Here is a 19,608-nt window from a genome sequence, read left to right as displayed (position 1 = left end):
CCGCCCATTGGACGGGAGGCTCGGCCTCTCCCTGCCTCCCCAAAATGCAACCCCCACCCTCCCTCCCTCCCCGACGCGCGCTTGGCTCTTTTGTTAGGGCCGACACTTTACTTTACGCGCATTAATAGCGGCCCACCGGCCCAACTCCAGAGTGCAATGCTATGGCTAACGAGGCCTAGTAGGTGTTATTGTTCATTCAACGCCTCATGTGGGCGGCCACTTGATACGGTGCCCTGTAAGTGGCATACAAAGGACACTTTGCGCTTTTGATGAGCTAGGTGGTTGGCTCTTAAAAGAGCCTTTTGGGGGTTGAGTAGTCAAGTTGCAGCCGCAGTAGCGATTTTACTTGGCTTTGACGGCCTTCTCAGTCTTCTTGGGGAGCAGCACTGCCTGGATGTTGGGCAGCACACCACCCTGAGCGATGGTCACGCCGCCAAGCAGTTTGTTCAGCTCCTCGTCGTTACGGACGGCCAGCTGCAGGTGACGGGGGATGATACGAGTCTTCTTGTTGTCACGGGCAGCGTTGCCGGCCAACTCCAGGATCTCAGCAGTCAGGTACTCGAGCACTGCGGCCAGGTACACTGGTGCGCCAGCGCCCACACGCTCGGCGTAGTTGCCTTTGCGCAGCAGCCTGTGCACACGGCCCACGGGGAACTGGAGTCCTGCACGGGATGAACGTGTCTTTGCCTTCGCCCTGGCCTTGCCTCCGGTTTTGCCTCTTCCGCTCATTTTGCTAGCTTCAGTATGTCACAGAAAGTTGAATGAGCCGCTGACACCTCGAGAGCCTTACTTATACCTCGCCACAAGAGGCACCGATTGGCCACCGGGCCGGTGTGGCCTTATCCAATTGGAGTGAGGGACAGACAGACTGTCAGCCCTAAGCCCGCCCTCACCCACCCACACGCAGGCAGCTGAGTGAGAAGGCTCCAAATATGTGACAAATCAAATCATCCAAATGGGAAACACATACGCTATAGTATTAACATGGTTCGGATGATGATTAACACATCACAGCAGCCTGCCTCCTCTCCAATTGGAAATATTAATGGCAATTCTAACACTTCACCACAATTGCTGCTGCTGCACTCTTGAGTGACAATTGTACGCCATTTTGCCACTCCATTATTATGATTGTTATTATATGCCTCTCCCTATCTCTCTCTCCGGGCAGCACACACCCAGAGTGGGAAAATGTGGCGCGTAAAAGTAGCCTGGTGTGCTTGTCATCATTTCATTTTTTTTGCACGACAGGTAGAACATGGAATGACATGCGCTTTTATGGAAAGAGGTGGGTGGCTCTTAAAAGAGCCTTTTGTGGTAACAACATGTGTCGAGTCGAACACCGTTTGGAATAGGTTTACTTCTTCTTGGGGGCTGCCTTCTTGGCCTTGGCTGCCTTGGGCTTGGCTGCTTTGGGCTTGGCTGCCTTGGTAGCCTTCTTGGGGCTCTTGGCCGCCTTCTTGGCCACCGCGGCGGGCTTCTTCACCTTCTTTGGGCTCTTGGCGACCTTTTTGGGTGTAGCGGGCTTCTTGGCCTTCTTGGGGGACTTCTTTGCGGCGACTGCCTTCTTGGCTGCTACCTTCTTGGGCTTCTTCGCCGCGGCGGGCTTCTTGGCGGCCACCTTCTTTGCTTTGGGGGCCGCGGCTTTCTTGGCGGGCTTCTTCGCCTCGACGGCTTTGTTGTTGAGCTTGAAGGAGCCGGAGGCACCGGTGCCCTTGGTCTGGACCAGGGTGCCCTTGGTGACGAGGCTCTTGACGGCGATCTTGACGCGGGAGTTGTTCTTCTCCACGTCGTAGCCGCCTGCCGCCAGACTCTTCTTGAGCGCGGCCAGGGACACGCCGCTCCTCTCCTTGGAGGCGGACACCGCCTTGACGATGAGCTCGCCTACGCTGGGTCCCGCTTTCTTGGCCTTGGCCGCTGCCTTCTTCTTGGGTGCCTTGGCCGGCGCGGCGGCGGCGGGTGCTGGTGCGACTTCTGCCATGGTCCGGTAAACACACACACTTACTGAACACTACGGTAGTCTGTGAGGAGGAGTACTTTGCTGTAGACGCTGCTCTGCGCTATTGAAGCTCCACACCGTGCAGGGGGCTGGCCTTAAACGCGACATGAGAACCATGTAGACTCAAGCCACCCAGCTCGACTTCTCCGGGCTGGCCAAATTCTCTTTCACTTGTGTTTTCTGGTCGCCAATATCGGTCCAAAAGTCACCGACGGAGCCGTGTTTTTGGCCCAAAAGCGAACGGCCCAGCGAGCAGACTTGTCTCCGTTCAGAATAAAGTCATGTGGGCTGCAGAAGGCCCGTGCATTTTGTTGCGACTCGCTCAAAACCTCACCGTTCGACTGTCGGCTGGAGCTGTGCGCACTGCTTTTCCTGTGCTATTTGTCTCCTAAATGGCCTAAAAGTGCATCCGATTGCGAGCACCATTGATTGTGTACTGAGCCGAGATGTCTGGCAAGGGAATCAGATGCTTTGGCGTCCCCTGATGTGGCCCTGGGTGTTTTAAAGGAGAGCTCTTTTGGGGACCTTAAAACACATGCACTTGTGAGGCCTGGCGGAGACTAGTGTTGTACTCCAACTTTCAACTTGAATTCGTCATGTGTCCAGGACGCACACAATATACACTGCTTACTTGCCCTGTGTGTGTGTGATGTTGTATTAGTGCTTTTGTTGGATTTGGAGCCTCTTATTTGGACACAGTGTGTGTGTGTGTGTGTCTTTTTTTGCCGATAGGTAGTCTCTCTCTCTGTCTGTCTACTAATCAATGTATCAATGCTTGACTCCGCAGCGTGACTCGACTGGTGCCGGTCTTTGTGTCTGTGGGTCTTGGTGTCTGCCTGGCTGTGCGGCCGGCGCTATGGAGGCTGGCGCCCCGTGTGGGCCTGATATAGGGCTAGAGAGTAGAGTGTCTCTCTGTGTAGCTAGTGCATGTGAGTGAGTGGAACAAGGGCTTTATAGATCAATATTTGTACAGTGGCCCTCCCCCCCCTCCCCTCCCCTCCACTACTCTAGTCCTTGGAGCACTAGTGGAATCCCACTCCCTTTGTCTACTGGCATGTGCACAATCATCATCTTTTCATTCATAAAAAAAAAACCTCTTTTATTGCATAGACTTATTCCACAATCACAACTTTCCCTCTACTCTGTTAGGCATGTTCTCCAGACACATTCATTTGTGATGGATTTGCTTTTTTCACTGAAGGGGTGGGTGGCTCTTAAAAGAGCCTTTGGGTTAGTACAGCACTCCAAATTGGGCTGTTTACTTGGAGCTGGTGTATTTGGTCACGGCCTTGGTGCCCTCGGACACCGCGTGCTTGGCCAGCTCTCCGGGGAGCAGCAGGCGCACTGCGGTCTGGATCTCCCTGGAGGTGATGGTGGAACGCTTGTTGTAGTGGGCCAGGCGAGAGGACTCTCCGGCGATACGCTCGAAGATGTCGTTCACGAACGAGTTCATGATTCCCATGGCCTTGGAGGAGATGCCGGTGTCGGGGTGGACCTGCTTCAGCACTTTGTACACGTAAATGGCGTAGCTCTCCTTCCTCGACTTTCGGCGCTTCTTGCCGCCTTTCCCCGCGGTCTTGGTGACGGCTTTCTTGGAGCCCTTCTTGGGCGCGGACTTTGCTGGCTCTGGCATGATGCTGATGCGTCGAATGATGGGCTGGACTGCGCTTTCCCCTCTTATGAAGAGGAAGCTAAGCAAATTCAGCGGCCGTGGACACGCCCCTGCTTTCTCATAGGTCCCTGCTTTCATTTGCCCAGTGGAGCCGAGCGCGCGTAAGAGCCTTCCACTCAGAGGCTGCCTTCCCTAACAAAGACCTGTGCGCCCTACCTCCCCCAATTCCATAGCCTACGCTCTTTTACCGGTGGGCAAAATGTGTGTTTCCAAAAAGAGAGGGGGGAGGGGGGAATGCATATCCTACAATGGCCCACAGTCACACTCCCTTTTTCGACTTAGTGGGGGGTTTCCCAGCCACCGAATTATGCTGGCTTTATGTGGGGGGGGGGGGGGGGGGGGTGCCTCAAAATACAACTGTTTCTACACTGTCACAATTGCACCGAGCCTGCACTGAACATAAGAGTCCTGTCATTGACACTCCCTGTCCACTCGAGAGCGGCTCATAGTTTCTTATAACTCTACAATCTGCATACGACAATGGAATTGGCTCTTTTGAAGCGGATGTGGGTGGCTCTTAAAAGAGCCTTTGGTTTCAAGTCGGGATGTTTAGACGTTCCGAAAAGAGTGCGTTTAACCGCCGAAGCCGTACAGGGTGCGTCCCTGGCGTTTCAGAGCGTAGACCACGTCCATGGCGGTAACGGTCTTCCTCTTGGCGTGCTCGGTGTAGGTGACGGCGTCACGGATCACGTTCTCCAGGAACACCTTAAGGACACCGCGGGTCTCCTCGTAGATCAGGCCGGAGATACGCTTCACGCCGCCACGGCGAGCCAGACGGCGGATAGCGGGCTTGGTGATTCCCTGGATGTTATCGCGCAGAACCTTACGGTGACGCTTGGCGCCTCCTTTTCCGAGTCCCTTGCCGCCTTTGCCTCTTCCAGACATCGTGTGTTGTTCGCTAGTGGAGTTCAAGTGAATAATGACGTATTTCGCGGTGCGTGGTGCTCTTATTATCTGCAGTTGGAGGACCTGATTGAAGGCAGTGGCACAGAAAGCGCGCGCTTTTGCCCGGCCTCTGTTGCAAAGGGGAGGAGGGAGGGAGGAGCGATAGGGGTTCTGCCGAGAAGAAATGAAAGCATGGCCAAACAGTGACAACTGGGTCATCCACTAGTACTCTATGTTCCACAGTAGTTGAATCAGCTGTGCCTCTCCAGGGCTACAACAAAAATGCCTACTGGTAGGCTACTCTACCCCTGGAGTTGGGAAACACTGATTTAGTAGAATTCAACCCACTGCGGTTTCCCCACCAATAGAGACAGGCCTAAACAGGTGGAATAGAGGTCCCAGTTAGAAAGGACAAACGAAGGTGACTCTTCCACACACGTAATAACAAGTACTAACACACCAAACCTTCATGCCATAATTGAGACACCGTCAAATCCAAACGGGGAAACAAAAACACATGGAATGCCATAATAAAGCCAATGTGGGCCGTTAATGTCACCTCGTCAGTCATGTTGCTATTGAAGGCCGTGTAATATAACATCGTTCTTCTTTTTTCTTCCCTACACAGGATCCGGCCTGACGGTCAGGGAGCCAAGAGGACACGAGGTGCCGATGTGAAGGGTGGTGATACCTCTGTAAGGTGAAACAGCAGTAAAACATTCCTCAGAGACACACCACACACACACACACAATGAAGGGATAGTTTTCTATTTCATACAGAGGTGATAGGGATGTGCAAATATTGTATTGTACTTGTGTTCACAAACCAATAACAAAGCGTCTTATTATGGAATGAGTGGATCATTTTTAGCCCAGATAGCACTATGGCTATATATATATTCCACTTCAAATGACCGCCACAGAAGGAGGGCTCATCTCAACAGGTCATTTGAAAAGGGACACGTACTGGCAATTGATCAATCGGTGCAGTTTATTCACACCTCAAATGTCACTAGCTTTCATCTTACTACTTATTGTTGCCATAATTGTCTCAGGCCTCGGTTTAGTTTAGATTGCCTTTTAGGAGAAGGACTGACAAGCTTTCGACTAGGTGGGATACAGCTAGTGTCACAAAGTCACTTTGTCATAGCAGGTTAGGAGAAATAGGTTCAGGTTAGAAAAAGGGTTAGGCTTACCCTAAATGTCACTTCCCCTCGTAGTTGTACTCCGTGTACGCACAACCGACTTACAAGTCATCACACAGAGAGCACACTTGAAGCGCAACTGCACTGTCTGGAAGACAGCGCCTGACTGAATTGGAATCCCTCAAACGGCACACTAACTGCATTCCGCTTTATGATGTCACAGTCAGGCCCTCGGAACACCGGTCCTCAACATTCTCAAACACCTTGGATACCGAAGGCAAACATTCTCCATTCACTCACATTCACAAATCAACCAGGGAGAAGGCTGCCAGGAATTGGATGGTGAAAAAAGCTCACCTCCTTCACAGAGCAACATCATAGGACTGGGAGCGAACGATACTCTGTCCGAGGACGTGCTCGGGGCCTTGTGTTCAACAGCAGGTTAGACTCTGTCAATTGTTCCCTTCAACTGCTTGCATTCCCCCTATTATCAACAGCTGTGTTCCTCTATAGGCTACACTGCAGATACTTCACCTGTAGAGTACAATAACAAATCACACAGGGCCTGTTCTGTTACCACACCCTATAGGCTAGGAGTTTCACTTGGACCACAGTCACATCGGTAGTAAATAGCCTGCAGCGTAACTGACTGGGACATAAAGGGGAAATGGAAGGGGGGGGGGGGGGGACACACTGATTAAAACTCCTACCAACATACAATGTATTGTAATTAAAATATATTTAGCAGATCTTATTGCGGGTGTAGGGAAATGCTTGTGTTGCGATCTCCGACAGCACAGTCATGTCTAACAATATACCCACATTGAACAAAAGGAATGGAATTACAATACATCGATATATGGACGAGCAATGTCAGAGCGGCATAGACTAACATACCTAAGAATAGAATACTGTATATCCATATGACACGAGTCATGCAAACTAGCACCGCATGATGAAAGTGACCAGTGTTCCATTAATCAAGCGCCCAGTGATTTGGAACACAAACACACACCTCACCACGTTGCAAGACAGGAATGAAGACGTGATTTAGGTCGAGATGCAATGTTGACACCCTATGCTTCCTTTAGGAGCTCAAAGGAATAGGTCAACCCATATAGATACGGAGGCGTTGACTAGAAGTCATGTTGCCAACACTGCCCTTCAATTCATTCAAGCCTAGAAGGAATACATACGTCTGCTCGTCATTCAAGCCACATAGGGAGGGATCTTGGCACCACCTGCTGGATCAGAAGTGCTACTCGCAATGGCACACAGAGCATTTATCCCTCAACCTGATGCAATTTGCACAAGTATGTGGTCCAAAAAAAAACACTAACTACAACAGATCATCAAATAGGCAGAGGTTCCAAAACTCCAAACACATGTTCGTGTAGAGTACCTCCAAATGTAGATTGGAAGAAATGAAATATAACATGTTCTCCTAGGTCACGTGAGCATTGCATTGTGGAAAAGTATGACTTTAGAAGAGCATGTCTTGAAATGTGAAGCGTGTATTTGGAGATGACTCACAGAATAGCTTTGGTGAACAAGTAACTGTACGTCACTGTGACTTCATTTGACTGCTCTTAAATCATATTCACTTTATCTCCTGCAGATATGGAACACAACGTTCATGTGAATGTATGTTTCTCAAGTGTCAGTACTGCTTTATTAAAAAAGGATTGCTACTTTTCTCTCTAGCCTAGTGCACTCTTTATCTGTAGGCAGCTGCCATTATATCATATAGGCTATAGGACAACTTTTTCTCCACGACTACATCTTACACCAATGCACCCCGAGAAAGGTTTTGTTGCAGTGACCAGGGAAAGTGTGTGGGAAAAAACGTGGACGATTCTGTCTCCAATGTTGGATGAGGGCTGTACTGAACTGTGCCTATAGCATGTCACAAATCACTCCAACGGGAAATAGGTCTTGGCAAATGTCCTTTTCAGCACCACGGAGCTCCGCTATTATCTGTCTCGTGAGTGCTGAATACAGCAACGCATGCGCAGAGATGTCCTGTCTGCTATCCTGATTTGGCTAAAGGTTCGCCTCCACTTTTTGCCTGTGCCACGCGTCTGACTATAGTAGATTATCCCTTTGGATTGATGCCTTTGCATTCAACGGGTTATGTCGTTTTCCCACCTCTTTTGACCGGCGTTCTTTCTATTCGCCGTTTGCTTTATAGGCCCATCACTTTAGCTGTGTGATTTCGGCATTTAACCGGCAGCCTGTATTTAGGGCCTTTACTGTGTCTTATCATTTGTTTCGATTGCTGAGCAGATCTTCTTGCGCGTAGGTGATTTAGCTACACTGTGTAAAAATACATAAAATAAAAAATAAAAATAAAGGATGTGTCAGCCCAACAACCACAAAAACCAACTAACAAATAGACTCATTCAAGTATGCTCTACATCGGTGCACTCAACATTGACATACATTCGAAACAAAGAACACATGAAGACTAAATCTCACTTCAGAAGTCCACTTCTAATCTATGCACTTCTGAGGCAGTCAATTCCTTATGAAGTCTATGCAGCTGGTGATTGCAATTATGGAATTGGTCAACTGACGTGCAATAGGACTAATCATTGCAGCCGCTTGTGTCCTGTTTCATAACAGCTGTTTTGCAAGCCCTTGATGATTACATCTTTTGATTCCTGCTGTCCCGATAGCTTTTCTCTTAAGGGATCTCCGATGTCGTCTAAAGGAGGAACAATGGGTATGTAATAGGATTAGTCAGAGATATCATTTTTGGGTCAATACCTTAGTCAGTCGCATGAATTATGGGGTGCACATGTTTTTGCCTTTTTTTCAACGGTCACATGGCACAGAAATGATGGAATGGGGATTTTCAACTAAGTCATTGACACAATCTAGCATGTTACATTCCAACAGCTATTGGATTCGAAAAAGCACCACGCGTACAACTTGGGGACCCGAGGACCGAGTTTGGGAAACGCTGGCCTGAAGATCAAATACCACTACGATGTTGGCACTAGCCGCGTTTAACCACTAGATGGCCTCCGTGCTCCACGGTAAAGTTTTCCCCTCTGCACGAGTCTCTCAGCAGCACTGCAGTACGGGGCTTTCATCAAAGTCTGGTGGCATGCTATGTTTTTCCTAGCTACAAAGTGACCATTTTTTGACACATGTCATTACTTTCACTCATTACTGCTAGTGTATTTTGCCCTCCTTTGTCAAACTTTTTGACTCTTCTACTCTAGGCATACATACATGTGGTCACATCACTCTCTCTTTTAGCAGATCATATCGAAGCTACAATTACGCAAGGGAAAACGTGCAATACGTCACCTTTATTTAACTAGGTACGTCAGTTAAGAACCAACGCTTATTTGCAATCACGGCCGGTTGTGATACAGCCGGGAATCGAACCACAGTCTGTAAGTCGACAACATACATGGTGGGAAATGGAACAATTGTGCCTTTTTGACGGAAATATGGAGGTGGCTCTTAAAAGAGCCTTTGGGGGATTTTGGTGATCAGGTCATCGTTTAAGCGCGCTCTCCGCGAATACGACGGGCCAGCTGGATGTCCTTGGGCATGATGGTCACCCTCTTGGCGTGGATGGCGCACAGATTGGTGTCCTCGAACAGGCCGACCAGGTAAGCCTCGCTAGCCTCCTGCAGGGCCATCACGGCGGAACTCTGGAAGCGCAGGTCGGTCTTGAAGTCCTGGGCAATTTCTCTCACCAGGCGCTGGAAGGGCAGTTTGCGGATCAGCAGCTCAGTGGACTTCTGGTAACGACGGATCTCTCGCAGAGCCACGGTGCCGGGCCTGTAACGGTGAGGCTTCTTCACGCCGCCGGTGGCCGGGGCGCTCTTGCGCGCAGCCTTGGTGGCGAGCTGCTTCCTGGGTGCTTTGCCACCGGTGGATTTGCGAGCGGTTTGCTTGGTTCTGGCCATGGCGCTAGCTAGCTTCCTTCTTTCACAGTCAGAGTATAGCCTCCAAATGACTATGTGAAGTTTATAAAGCCGGCAGCGGCGTCTGCTGATTGGACACCATCTACGCACCACCCTGATTGGCCCGTTGCGGAGGCCTCCTCCGCCGCCCATTGGACGGGAGGCTCGGCCTCTCCCTGCCTCCCCAAAATGCAACCCCCACCCTCCCTCCCTCCCCGACGCGCGCTTGGCTCTTTTGTTAGGGCCGACACTTTACTTTACGCGCATTAATAGCGGCCCACCGGCCCAACTCCAGAGTGCAATGCTATGGCTAACGAGGCCTAGTAGGTGTTATTGTTCATTCAACGCCTCATGTGGGCGGCCACTTGATACGGTGCCCTGTAAGTGGCATACAAAGGACACTTTGCGCTTTTGATGAGCTAGGTGGTTGGCTCTTAAAAGAGCCTTTTGGGGGTTGAGTAGTCAAGTTGCAGCCGCAGTAGCGATTTTACTTGGCTTTGACGGCCTTCTCAGTCTTCTTGGGGAGCAGCACTGCCTGGATGTTGGGCAGCACACCACCCTGAGCGATGGTCACGCCGCCAAGCAGTTTGTTCAGCTCCTCGTCGTTACGGACGGCCAGCTGCAGGTGACGGGGGATGATACGAGTCTTCTTGTTGTCACGGGCAGCGTTGCCGGCCAACTCCAGGATCTCAGCAGTCAGGTACTCGAGCACTGCGGCCAGGTACACTGGTGCGCCAGCGCCCACACGCTCGGCGTAGTTGCCTTTGCGCAGCAGCCTGTGCACACGGCCCACGGGGAACTGGAGTCCTGCACGGGATGAACGTGTCTTTGCCTTCGCCCTGGCCTTGCCTCCGGTTTTGCCTCTTCCGCTCATTTTGCTAGCTTCAGTATGTCACAGAAAGTTGAATGAGCCGCTGACACCTCGAGAGCCTTACTTATACCTCGCCACAAGAGGCACCGATTGGCCACCGGGCCGGTGTGGCCTTATCCAATTGGAGTGAGGGACAGACAGACTGTCAGCCCTAAGCCCGCCCTCACCCACCCACACGCAGGCAGCTGAGTGAGAAGGCTCCAAATATGTGACAAATCAAATCATCCAAATGGGAAACACATACGCTATAGTATTAACATGGTTCGGATGATGATTAACACATCACAGCAGCCTGCCTCCTCTCCAATTGGAAATATTAATGGCAATTCTAACACTTCACCACAATTGCTGCTGCTGCACTCTTGAGTGACAATTGTACGCCATTTTGCCACTCCATTATTATGATTGTTATTATATGCCTCTCCCTATCTCTCTCTCCGGGCAGCACACACCCAGAGTGGGAAAATGTGGCGCGTAAAAGTAGCCTGGTGTGCTTGTCATCATTTCATTTTTTTTGCACGACAGGTAGAACATGGAATGACATGCGCTTTTATGGAAAGAGGTGGGTGGCTCTTAAAAGAGCCTTTTGTGGTAACAACATGTGTCGAGTCGAACACCGTTTGGAATAGGTTTACTTCTTCTTGGGGGCTGCCTTCTTGGCCTTGGCTGCCTTGGGCTTGGCTGCTTTGGGCTTGGCTGCCTTGGTAGCCTTCTTGGGGCTCTTGGCCGCCTTCTTGGCCACCGCGGCGGGCTTCTTCACCTTCTTTGGGCTCTTGGCGACCTTTTTGGGTGTAGCGGGCTTCTTGGCCTTCTTGGGGGACTTCTTTGCGGCGACTGCCTTCTTGGCTGCTACCTTCTTGGGCTTCTTCGCCGCGGCGGGCTTCTTGGCGGCCACCTTCTTTGCTTTGGGGGCCGCGGCTTTCTTGGCGGGCTTCTTCGCCTCGACGGCTTTGTTGTTGAGCTTGAAGGAGCCGGAGGCACCGGTGCCCTTGGTCTGGACCAGGGTGCCCTTGGTGACGAGGCTCTTGACGGCGATCTTGACGCGGGAGTTGTTCTTCTCCACGTCGTAGCCGCCTGCCGCCAGACTCTTCTTGAGCGCGGCCAGGGACACGCCGCTCCTCTCCTTGGAGGCGGACACCGCCTTGACGATGAGCTCGCCTACGCTGGGTCCCGCTTTCTTGGCCTTGGCCGCTGCCTTCTTCTTGGGTGCCTTGGCCGGCGCGGCGGCGGCGGGTGCTGGTGCGACTTCTGCCATGGTCCGGTAAACACACACACTTACTGAACACTACGGTAGTCTGTGAGGAGGAGTACTTTGCTGTAGACGCTGCTCTGCGCTATTGAAGCTCCACACCGTGCAGGGGGCTGGCCTTAAACGCGACATGAGAACCATGTAGACTCAAGCCACCCAGCTCGACTTCTCCGGGCTGGCCAAATTCTCTTTCACTTGTGTTTTCTGGTCGCCAATATCGGTCCAAAAGTCACCGACGGAGCCGTGTTTTTGGCCCAAAAGCGAACGGCCCAGCGAGCAGACTTGTCTCCGTTCAGAATAAAGTCATGTGGGCTGCAGAAGGCCCGTGCATTTTGTTGCGACTCGCTCAAAACCTCACCGTTCGACTGTCGGCTGGAGCTGTGCGCACTGCTTTTCCTGTGCTATTTGTCTCCTAAATGGCCTAAAAGTGCATCCGATTGCGAGCACCATTGATTGTGTACTGAGCCGAGATGTCTGGCAAGGGAATCAGATGCTTTGGCGTCCCCTGATGTGGCCCTGGGTGTTTTAAAGGAGAGCTCTTTTGGGGACCTTAAAACACATGCACTTGTGAGGCCTGGCGGAGACTAGTGTTGTACTCCAACTTTCAACTTGAATTCGTCATGTGTCCAGGACGCACACAATATACACTGCTTACTTGCCCTGTGTGTGTGTGATGTTGTATTAGTGCTTTTGTTGGATTTGGAGCCTCTTATTTGGACACAGTGTGTGTGTGTGTGTGTCTTTTTTTGCCGATAGGTAGTCTCTCTCTCTGTCTGTCTACTAATCAATGTATCAATGCTTGACTCCGCAGCGTGACTCGACTGGTGCCGGTCTTTGTGTCTGTGGGTCTTGGTGTCTGCCTGGCTGTGCGGCCGGCGCTATGGAGGCTGGCGCCCCGTGTGGGCCTGATATAGGGCTAGAGAGTAGAGTGTCTCTCTGTGTAGCTAGTGCATGTGAGTGAGTGGAACAAGGGCTTTATAGATCAATATTTGTACAGTGGCCTCCCCCCCCTCCCCTCCCCTCCACTACTCTAGTCCTTGGAGCACTAGTGGAATCCCACTCCCTTTGTCTACTGGCATGTGCACAATCATCATCTTTTCATTCATAAAAAAAAAACCTCTTTTATTGCATAGACTTATTCCACAATCACAACTTTCCCTCTACTCTGTTAGGCATGTTCTCCAGACACATTCATTTGTGATGGATTTGCTTTTTTCACTGAAGGGGTGGGTGGCTCTTAAAAGAGCCTTTGGGTTAGTACAGCACTCCAAATTGGGCTGTTTACTTGGAGCTGGTGTATTTGGTCACGGCCTTGGTGCCCTCGGACACCGCGTGCTTGGCCAGCTCTCCGGGGAGCAGCAGGCGCACTGCGGTCTGGATCTCCCTGGAGGTGATGGTGGAACGCTTGTTGTAGTGGGCCAGGCGAGAGGACTCTCCGGCGATACGCTCGAAGATGTCGTTCACGAACGAGTTCATGATTCCCATGGCCTTGGAGGAGATGCCGGTGTCGGGGTGGACCTGCTTCAGCACTTTGTACACGTAAATGGCGTAGCTCTCCTTCCTCGACTTTCGGCGCTTCTTGCCGCCTTTCCCCGCGGTCTTGGTGACGGCTTTCTTGGAGCCCTTCTTGGGCGCGGACTTTGCTGGCTCTGGCATGATGCTGATGCGTCGAATGATGGGCTGGACTGCGCTTTCCCCTCTTATGAAGAGGAAGCTAAGCAAATTCAGCGGCCGTGGACACGCCCCTGCTTTCTCATAGGTCCCTGCTTTCATTTGCCCAGTGGAGCCGAGCGCGCGTAAGAGCCTTCCACTCAGAGGCTGCCTTCCCTAACAAAGACCTGTGCGCCCTACCTCCCCCAATTCCATAGCCTACGCTCTTTTACCGGTGGGCAAAATGTGTGTTTCCAAAAAGAGAGGGGGGAGGGGGGAATGCATATCCTACAATGGCCCACAGTCACACTCCCTTTTTCGACTTAGTGGGGGGTTTCCCAGCCACCGAATTATGCTGGCTTTATGTGGGGGGGGGGGGGGGGGGTGCCTCAAAATACAACTGTTTCTACACTGTCACAATTGCACCGAGCCTGCACTGAACATAAGAGTCCTGTCATTGACACTCCCTGTCCACTCGAGAGCGGCTCATAGTTTCTTATAACTCTACAATCTGCATACGACAATGGAATTGGCTCTTTTGAAGCGGATGTGGGTGGCTCTTAAAAGAGCCTTTGGTTTCAAGTCGGGATGTTTAGACGTTCCGAAAAGAGTGCGTTTAACCGCCGAAGCCGTACAGGGTGCGTCCCTGGCGTTTCAGAGCGTAGACCACGTCCATGGCGGTAACGGTCTTCCTCTTGGCGTGCTCGGTGTAGGTGACGGCGTCACGGATCACGTTCTCCAGGAACACCTTAAGGACACCGCGGGTCTCCTCGTAGATCAGGCCGGAGATACGCTTCACGCCGCCACGGCGAGCCAGACGGCGGATAGCGGGCTTGGTGATTCCCTGGATGTTATCGCGCAGAACCTTACGGTGACGCTTGGCGCCTCCTTTTCCGAGTCCCTTGCCGCCTTTGCCTCTTCCAGACATCGTGTGTTGTTCGCTAGTGGAGTTCAAGTGAATAATGACGTATTTCGCGGTGCGTGGTGCTCTTATTATCTGCAGTTGGAGGACCTGATTGAAGGCAGTGGCACAGAAAGCGCGCGCTTTTGCCCGGCCTCTGTTGCAAAGGGGAGGAGGGAGGGAGGAGCGATAGGGGTTCTGCCGAGAAGAAATGAAAGCATGGCCAAACAGTGACAACTGGGTCATCCACTAGTACTCTATGTTCCACAGTAGTTGAATCAGCTGTGCCTCTCCAGGGCTACAACAAAAATGCCTACTGGTAGGCTACTCTACCCCTGGAGTTGGGAAACACTGATTTAGTAGAATTCAACCCACTGCGGTTTCCCCACCAATAGAGACAGGCCTAAACAGGTGGAATAGAGGTCCCAGTTAGAAAGGACAAACGAAGGTGACTCTTCCACACACGTAATAACAAGTACTAACACACCAAACCTTCATGCCATAATTGAGACACCGTCAAATCCAAACGGGGAAACAAAAACACATGGAATGCCATAATAAAGCCAATGTGGGCCGTTAATGTCACCTCGTCAGTCATGTTGCTATTGAAGGCCGTGTAATATAACATCGTTCTTCTTTTTTCTTCCCTACACAGGATCCGGCCTGACGGTCAGGGAGCCAAGAGGACACGAGGTGCCGATGTGAAGGGTGGTGATACCTCTGTAAGGTGAAACAGCAGTAAAACATTCCTCAGAGACACACACACACACACACACACAATGAAGGGATAGTTTTCTATTTCATACAGAGGTGATAGGGATGTGCAAATATTGTATTGTACTTGTGTTCACAAACCAATAACAAAGCGTCTTATTATGGAATGAGTGGATCATTTTTAGCCCAGATAGCACTATGGCTATATATATATTCCACTTCAAATGACCGCCACAGAAGGAGGGCTCATCTCAACAGGTCATTTGAAAAGGGACACGTACTGGCAATTGATCAATCGGTGCAGTTTATTCACACCTCAAATGTCACTAGCTTTCATCTTACTACTTATTGTTGCCATAATTGTCTCAGGCCTCGGTTTAGTTTAGATTGCCTTTTAGGAGAAGGACTGACAAGCTTTCGACTAGGTGGGATACAGCTAGTGTCACAAAGTCACTTTGTCATAGCAGGTTAGGAGAAATAGGTTCAGGTTAGAAAAAGGGTTAGGCTTACCCTAAATGTCACTTCCCCTCGTAGTTGTACTCCGTGTACGCACAACCGACTTACAAGTCATCACACAGAGAGCACACTTGAAGCGCAACTGCACTGTCTGGAAGACAGCGCCTGACTGAATTGGAATCCCTCAAACGGCACACTAACTGCATTCCGCTTTATGATGTCACAGTCAGGCCCTCGGAACACCGGTCCTCAACATTCTCAAACACCTTGGATACCGAAGGCAAACATTCTCCATTCACTCACATTCACAAATCAACCAGGGAGAAGGCTGCCAGGAATTGGATGGTGAAAAAAGCTCACCTCCTTCACAGAGCAACATCATAGGACTGGGAGCGAACGATACTCTGTCCGAGGACGTGCTCGGGGCCTTGTGTTCAACAGCAGGTTAGACTCTGTCAATTGTTCCCTTCAACTGCTTGCATTCCCCCTATTATCAACAGCTGTGTTCCTCTATAGGCTACACTGCAGATACTTCACCTGTAGAGTACAATAACAAATCACACAGGGCCTGTTCTGTTACCACACCCTATAGGCTAGGAGTTTCACTTGGACCACAGTCACATCGGTAGTAAATAGCCTGCAGCGTAACTGACTGGGACATAAAGGGGAAATGGAAGGGGGGGGGGGGGGGACACACTGATTAAAACTCCTACCAACATACAATGTATTGTAATTAAAATATATTTAGCAGATCTTATTGCGGGTGTAGGGAAATGCTTGTGTTGCGATCTCCGACAGCACAGTCATGTCTAACAATATACCCACATTGAACAAAAGGAATGGAATTACAATACATCGATATATGGACGAGCAATGTCAGAGCGGCATAGACTAACATACCTAAGAATAGAATACTGTATATCCATATGACACGAGTCATGCAAACTAGCACCGCATGATGAAAGTGACCAGTGTTCCATTAATCAAGCGCCCAGTGATTTGGAACACAAACACACACCTCACCACGTTGCAAGACAGGAATGAAGACGTGATTTAGGTCGAGATGCAATGTTGACACCCTATGCTTCCTTTAGGAGCTCAAAGGAATAGGTCAACCCATATAGATACGGAGGCGTTGACCAGAAGTCATGTTGCCAACACTGCCCTTCAATTCATTCAAGCCTAGAAGGAATACATACGTCTGCTCGTCATTCAAGCCACATAGGGAGGGATCTTGGCACCACCTGCTGGATCAGAAGTGCTACTCGCAATGGCACACAGAGCATTTATCCCTCAACCTGATGCAATTTGCACAAGTATGTGGTCCAAAAAAAAACACTAACTACAACAGATCATCAAATAGGCAGAGGTTCCAAAACTCCAAACACATGTTCGTGTAGAGTACCTCCAAATGTAGATTGGAAGAAATGAAATATAACATGTTCTCCTAGGTCACGTGAGCATTGCATTGTGGAAAAGTATGACTTTAGAAGAGCATGTCTTGAAATGTGAAGCGTGTATTTGGAGATGACTCACAGAATAGCTTTGGTGAACAAGTAACTGTACGTCACTGTGACTTCATTTGACTGCTCTTAAATCATATTCACTTTATCTCCTGCAGATATGGAACACAACGTTCATGTGAATGTATGTTTCTCAAGTGTCAGTACTGCTTTATTAAAAAAGGATTGCTACTTTTCTCTCTAGCCTAGTGCACTCTTTATCTGTAGGCAGCTGCCATTATATCATATAGGCTATAGGACAACTTTTTCTCCACGACTACATCTTACACCAATGCACCCCGAGAAAGGTTTTGTTGCAGTGACCAGGGAAAGTGTGTGGGAAAAAACGTGGACGATTCTGTCTCCAATGTTGGATGAGGGCTGTACTGAACTGTGCCTATAGCATGTCACAAATCACTCCAACGGGAAATAGGTCTTGGCAAATGTCCTTTTCAGCACCACGGAGCTCCGCTATTATCTGTCTCGTGAGTGCTGAATACAGCAACGCATGCGCAGAGATGTCCTGTCTGCTATCCTGATTTGGCTAAAGGTTCGCCTCCACTTTTTGCCTGTGCCACGCGTCTGACTATAGTAGATTATCCCTTTGGATTGATGCCTTTGCATTCAACGGGTTATGTCGTTTTCCCACCTCTTTTGACCGGCGTTCTTTCTATTCGCCGTTTGCTTTATAGGCCCATCACTTTAGCTGTGTGATTTCGGCATTTAACCGGCAGCCTGTATTTAGGGCCTTTACTGTGTCTTATCATTTGTTTCGATTGCTGAGCAGATCTTCTTGCGCGTAGGTGATTTAGCTACACTGTGTAAAAATACATAAAATAAAAAATAAAAATAAAGGATGTGTCAGCCCAACAACCACAAAAACCAACTAACAAATAGACTCATTCAAGTATGCTCTACATCGGTGCACTCAACATTGACATACATTCGAAACAAAGAACACATGAAGACTAAATCTCACTTCAGAAGTCCACTTCTAATCTATGCACTTCTGAGGCAGTCAATTCCTTATGAAGTCTATGCAGCTGGTGATTGCAATTATGGAATTGGTCAACTGACGTGCAATAGGACTAATCATTGCAGCCGCTTGTGTCCTGTTTCATAACAGCTGTTTTGCAAGCCCTTGATGATTACATCTTTTGATTCCTGCTGTCCCGATAGCTTTTCTCTTAAGGGATCTCCGATGTCGTCTAAAGGAGGAACAATGGGTATGTAATAGGATTAGTCAGAGATATCATTTTTGGGTCAATACCTTAGTCAGTCGCATGAATTATGGGGTGCACATGTTTTTGCCTTTTTTTCAACGGTCACATGGCACAGAAATGATGGAATGGGGATTTTCAACTAAGTCATTGACACAATCTAGCATGTTACATTCCAACAGCTATTGGATTCGAAAAAGCACCACGCGTACAACTTGGGGACCCGAGGACCGAGTTTGGGAAACGCTGGCCTGAAGATCAAATACCACTACGATGTTGGCACTAGCCGCGTTTAACCACTAGATGGCCTCCGTGCTCCACGGTAAAGTTTTCCCCTCTGCACGAGTCTCTCAGCAGCACTGCAGTACGGGGCTTTCATCAAAGTCTGGTGGCATGCTATGTTTTTCCTAGCTACAAAGTGACCATTTTTTGACACATGTCATTACTTTCACTCATTACTGCTAGTGTATTTTGCCCTCCTTTGTCAAACTTTTTGACTCTTCTACTCTAGGCATACATACATGTGGTCACATCACTCTCTCTTTTAGCAGATCATATCGAAGCTACAATTACGCAAGGGAAAACGTGCAATACGTCACCTTTATTTAACTAGGTACGTCAGTTAAGAACCAACGCTTATTTGCAATCACGGCCGGTTGTGATACAGCCGGGAATCGAACCACAGTCTGTAAGTCGACAACATACATGGTGGGAAATGGAACAATTGTGCCTTTTTGACGGAAATATGGAGGTGGCTCTTAAAAGAGCCTTTGGGGGATTTTGGTGATCAGGTCATCGTTTAAGCGCGCTCTCCGCGAATACGACGGGCCAGCTGGATGTCCTTGGGCATGATGGTCACCCTCTTGGCGTGGATGGCGCACAGATTGGTGTCCTCGAACAGGCCGACCAGGTAAGCCTCGCTAGCCTCCTGCAGGGCCATCACGGCGGAACTCTGGAAGCGCAGGTCGGTCTTGAAGTCCTGGGCAATTTCTCTCACCAGGCGCTGGAAGGGCAGTTTGCGGATCAGCAGCTCAGTGGACTTCTGGTAACGACGGATCTCTCGCAGAGCCACGGTGCCGGGCCTGTAACGGTGAGGCTTCTTCACGCCGCCGGTGGCCGGGGCGCTCTTGCGCGCAGCCTTGGTGGCGAGCTGCTTCCTGGGTGCTTTGCCACCGGTGGATTTGCGAGCGGTTTGCTTGGTTCTGGCCATGGCGCTAGCTAGCTTCCTTCTTTCACAGTCAGAGTATAGCCTCCAAATGACTATGTGAAGTTTATAAAGCCGGCAGCGGCGTCTGCTGATTGGACACCATCTACGCACCACCCTGATTGGCCCGTTGCGGAGGCCTCCTCCGCCGCCCATTGGACGGGAGGCTCGGCCTCTCCCTGCCTCCCCAAAATGCAACCCCCACCCTCCCTCC

General features: G+C 50.1%; 9 protein-coding genes across 9 annotated transcripts; all 9 read right to left on the bottom strand.

Annotated features, from left to right (window-relative positions):
* Window positions 1-283: 283 nt before the first annotated feature.
* Window positions 284-10,947, bottom strand: LOC139541144 (histone H2AX-like). Its single transcript, XM_071345425.1, has 2 exons — window positions 10,119-10,947; window positions 284-745 (listed from the first exon to the last, which is right to left on the bottom strand). The coding sequence occupies exons 1-2, from the start codon at window positions 10,499-10,501 to the stop codon at window positions 343-345; spliced, it is 786 nt and encodes a 261-aa protein (XP_071201526.1). The 5' UTR covers window positions 10,502-10,947; the 3' UTR covers window positions 284-342.
* LOC139543775 (histone H1-like) lies at window positions 1,262-2,689 on the bottom strand. The gene has a single exon (XM_071350180.1). It carries the CDS (start codon window positions 1,979-1,981, stop codon window positions 1,358-1,360), a length of 624 nt encoding a protein of 207 aa, XP_071206281.1. The 5' UTR covers window positions 1,982-2,689; the 3' UTR covers window positions 1,262-1,357.
* Window positions 3,207-3,764, bottom strand: LOC139543794 (histone H2B-like). Its single transcript, XM_071350218.1, has one exon. It carries the CDS (start codon window positions 3,747-3,749, stop codon window positions 3,258-3,260), a length of 492 nt encoding a protein of 163 aa, XP_071206319.1. The 5' UTR covers window positions 3,750-3,764; the 3' UTR covers window positions 3,207-3,257.
* LOC139543787 (histone H4-like) lies at window positions 4,182-5,246 on the bottom strand. Its single transcript, XM_071350206.1, has one exon. The coding sequence runs from the start codon at window positions 4,773-4,775 to the stop codon at window positions 4,245-4,247; it is 531 nt and encodes a 176-aa protein (XP_071206307.1). The 5' UTR covers window positions 4,776-5,246; the 3' UTR covers window positions 4,182-4,244.
* LOC139543809 (histone H3) lies at window positions 9,172-9,721 on the bottom strand. The gene has a single exon (XM_071350244.1). The coding sequence runs from the start codon at window positions 9,628-9,630 to the stop codon at window positions 9,220-9,222; it is 411 nt and encodes a 136-aa protein (XP_071206345.1). The 5' UTR covers window positions 9,631-9,721; the 3' UTR covers window positions 9,172-9,219.
* Window positions 10,948-11,033: 86 nt separating the features above from the next.
* On the bottom strand, window positions 11,034-12,461 carry LOC139543781 (histone H1-like). Its single transcript, XM_071350193.1, has one exon. It carries the CDS (start codon window positions 11,751-11,753, stop codon window positions 11,130-11,132), a length of 624 nt encoding a protein of 207 aa, XP_071206294.1. The 5' UTR covers window positions 11,754-12,461; the 3' UTR covers window positions 11,034-11,129.
* Window positions 12,462-12,977: 516 nt separating this feature from the next.
* On the bottom strand, window positions 12,978-13,535 carry LOC139543756 (histone H2B-like). The gene has a single exon (XM_071350140.1). The coding sequence runs from the start codon at window positions 13,518-13,520 to the stop codon at window positions 13,029-13,031; it is 492 nt and encodes a 163-aa protein (XP_071206241.1). The 5' UTR covers window positions 13,521-13,535; the 3' UTR covers window positions 12,978-13,028.
* Window positions 13,536-13,950: 415 nt separating this feature from the next.
* On the bottom strand, window positions 13,951-15,041 carry LOC139543736 (histone H4-like). Its single transcript, XM_071350106.1, has one exon. It carries the CDS (start codon window positions 14,542-14,544, stop codon window positions 14,014-14,016), a length of 531 nt encoding a protein of 176 aa, XP_071206207.1. The 5' UTR covers window positions 14,545-15,041; the 3' UTR covers window positions 13,951-14,013.
* A 3,900-nt stretch (window positions 15,042-18,941) lies between these two features.
* LOC139543765 (histone H3) lies at window positions 18,942-19,491 on the bottom strand. Its single transcript, XM_071350152.1, has one exon. It carries the CDS (start codon window positions 19,398-19,400, stop codon window positions 18,990-18,992), a length of 411 nt encoding a protein of 136 aa, XP_071206253.1. The 5' UTR covers window positions 19,401-19,491; the 3' UTR covers window positions 18,942-18,989.
* Between the last annotated feature and the right edge of the window lie 117 nt (window positions 19,492-19,608).

Source organism: Salvelinus alpinus, chromosome 2, assembly GCF_045679555.1.
Source record: "Salvelinus alpinus chromosome 2, SLU_Salpinus.1, whole genome shotgun sequence".
Classification (NCBI taxonomy): Eukaryota; Metazoa; Chordata; class Actinopteri; order Salmoniformes; family Salmonidae; genus Salvelinus; species Salvelinus alpinus.
The sequence above is the reverse complement of the archived record's forward strand: the minus strand, read 5'-3'. Positions and strand labels throughout refer to the sequence as shown.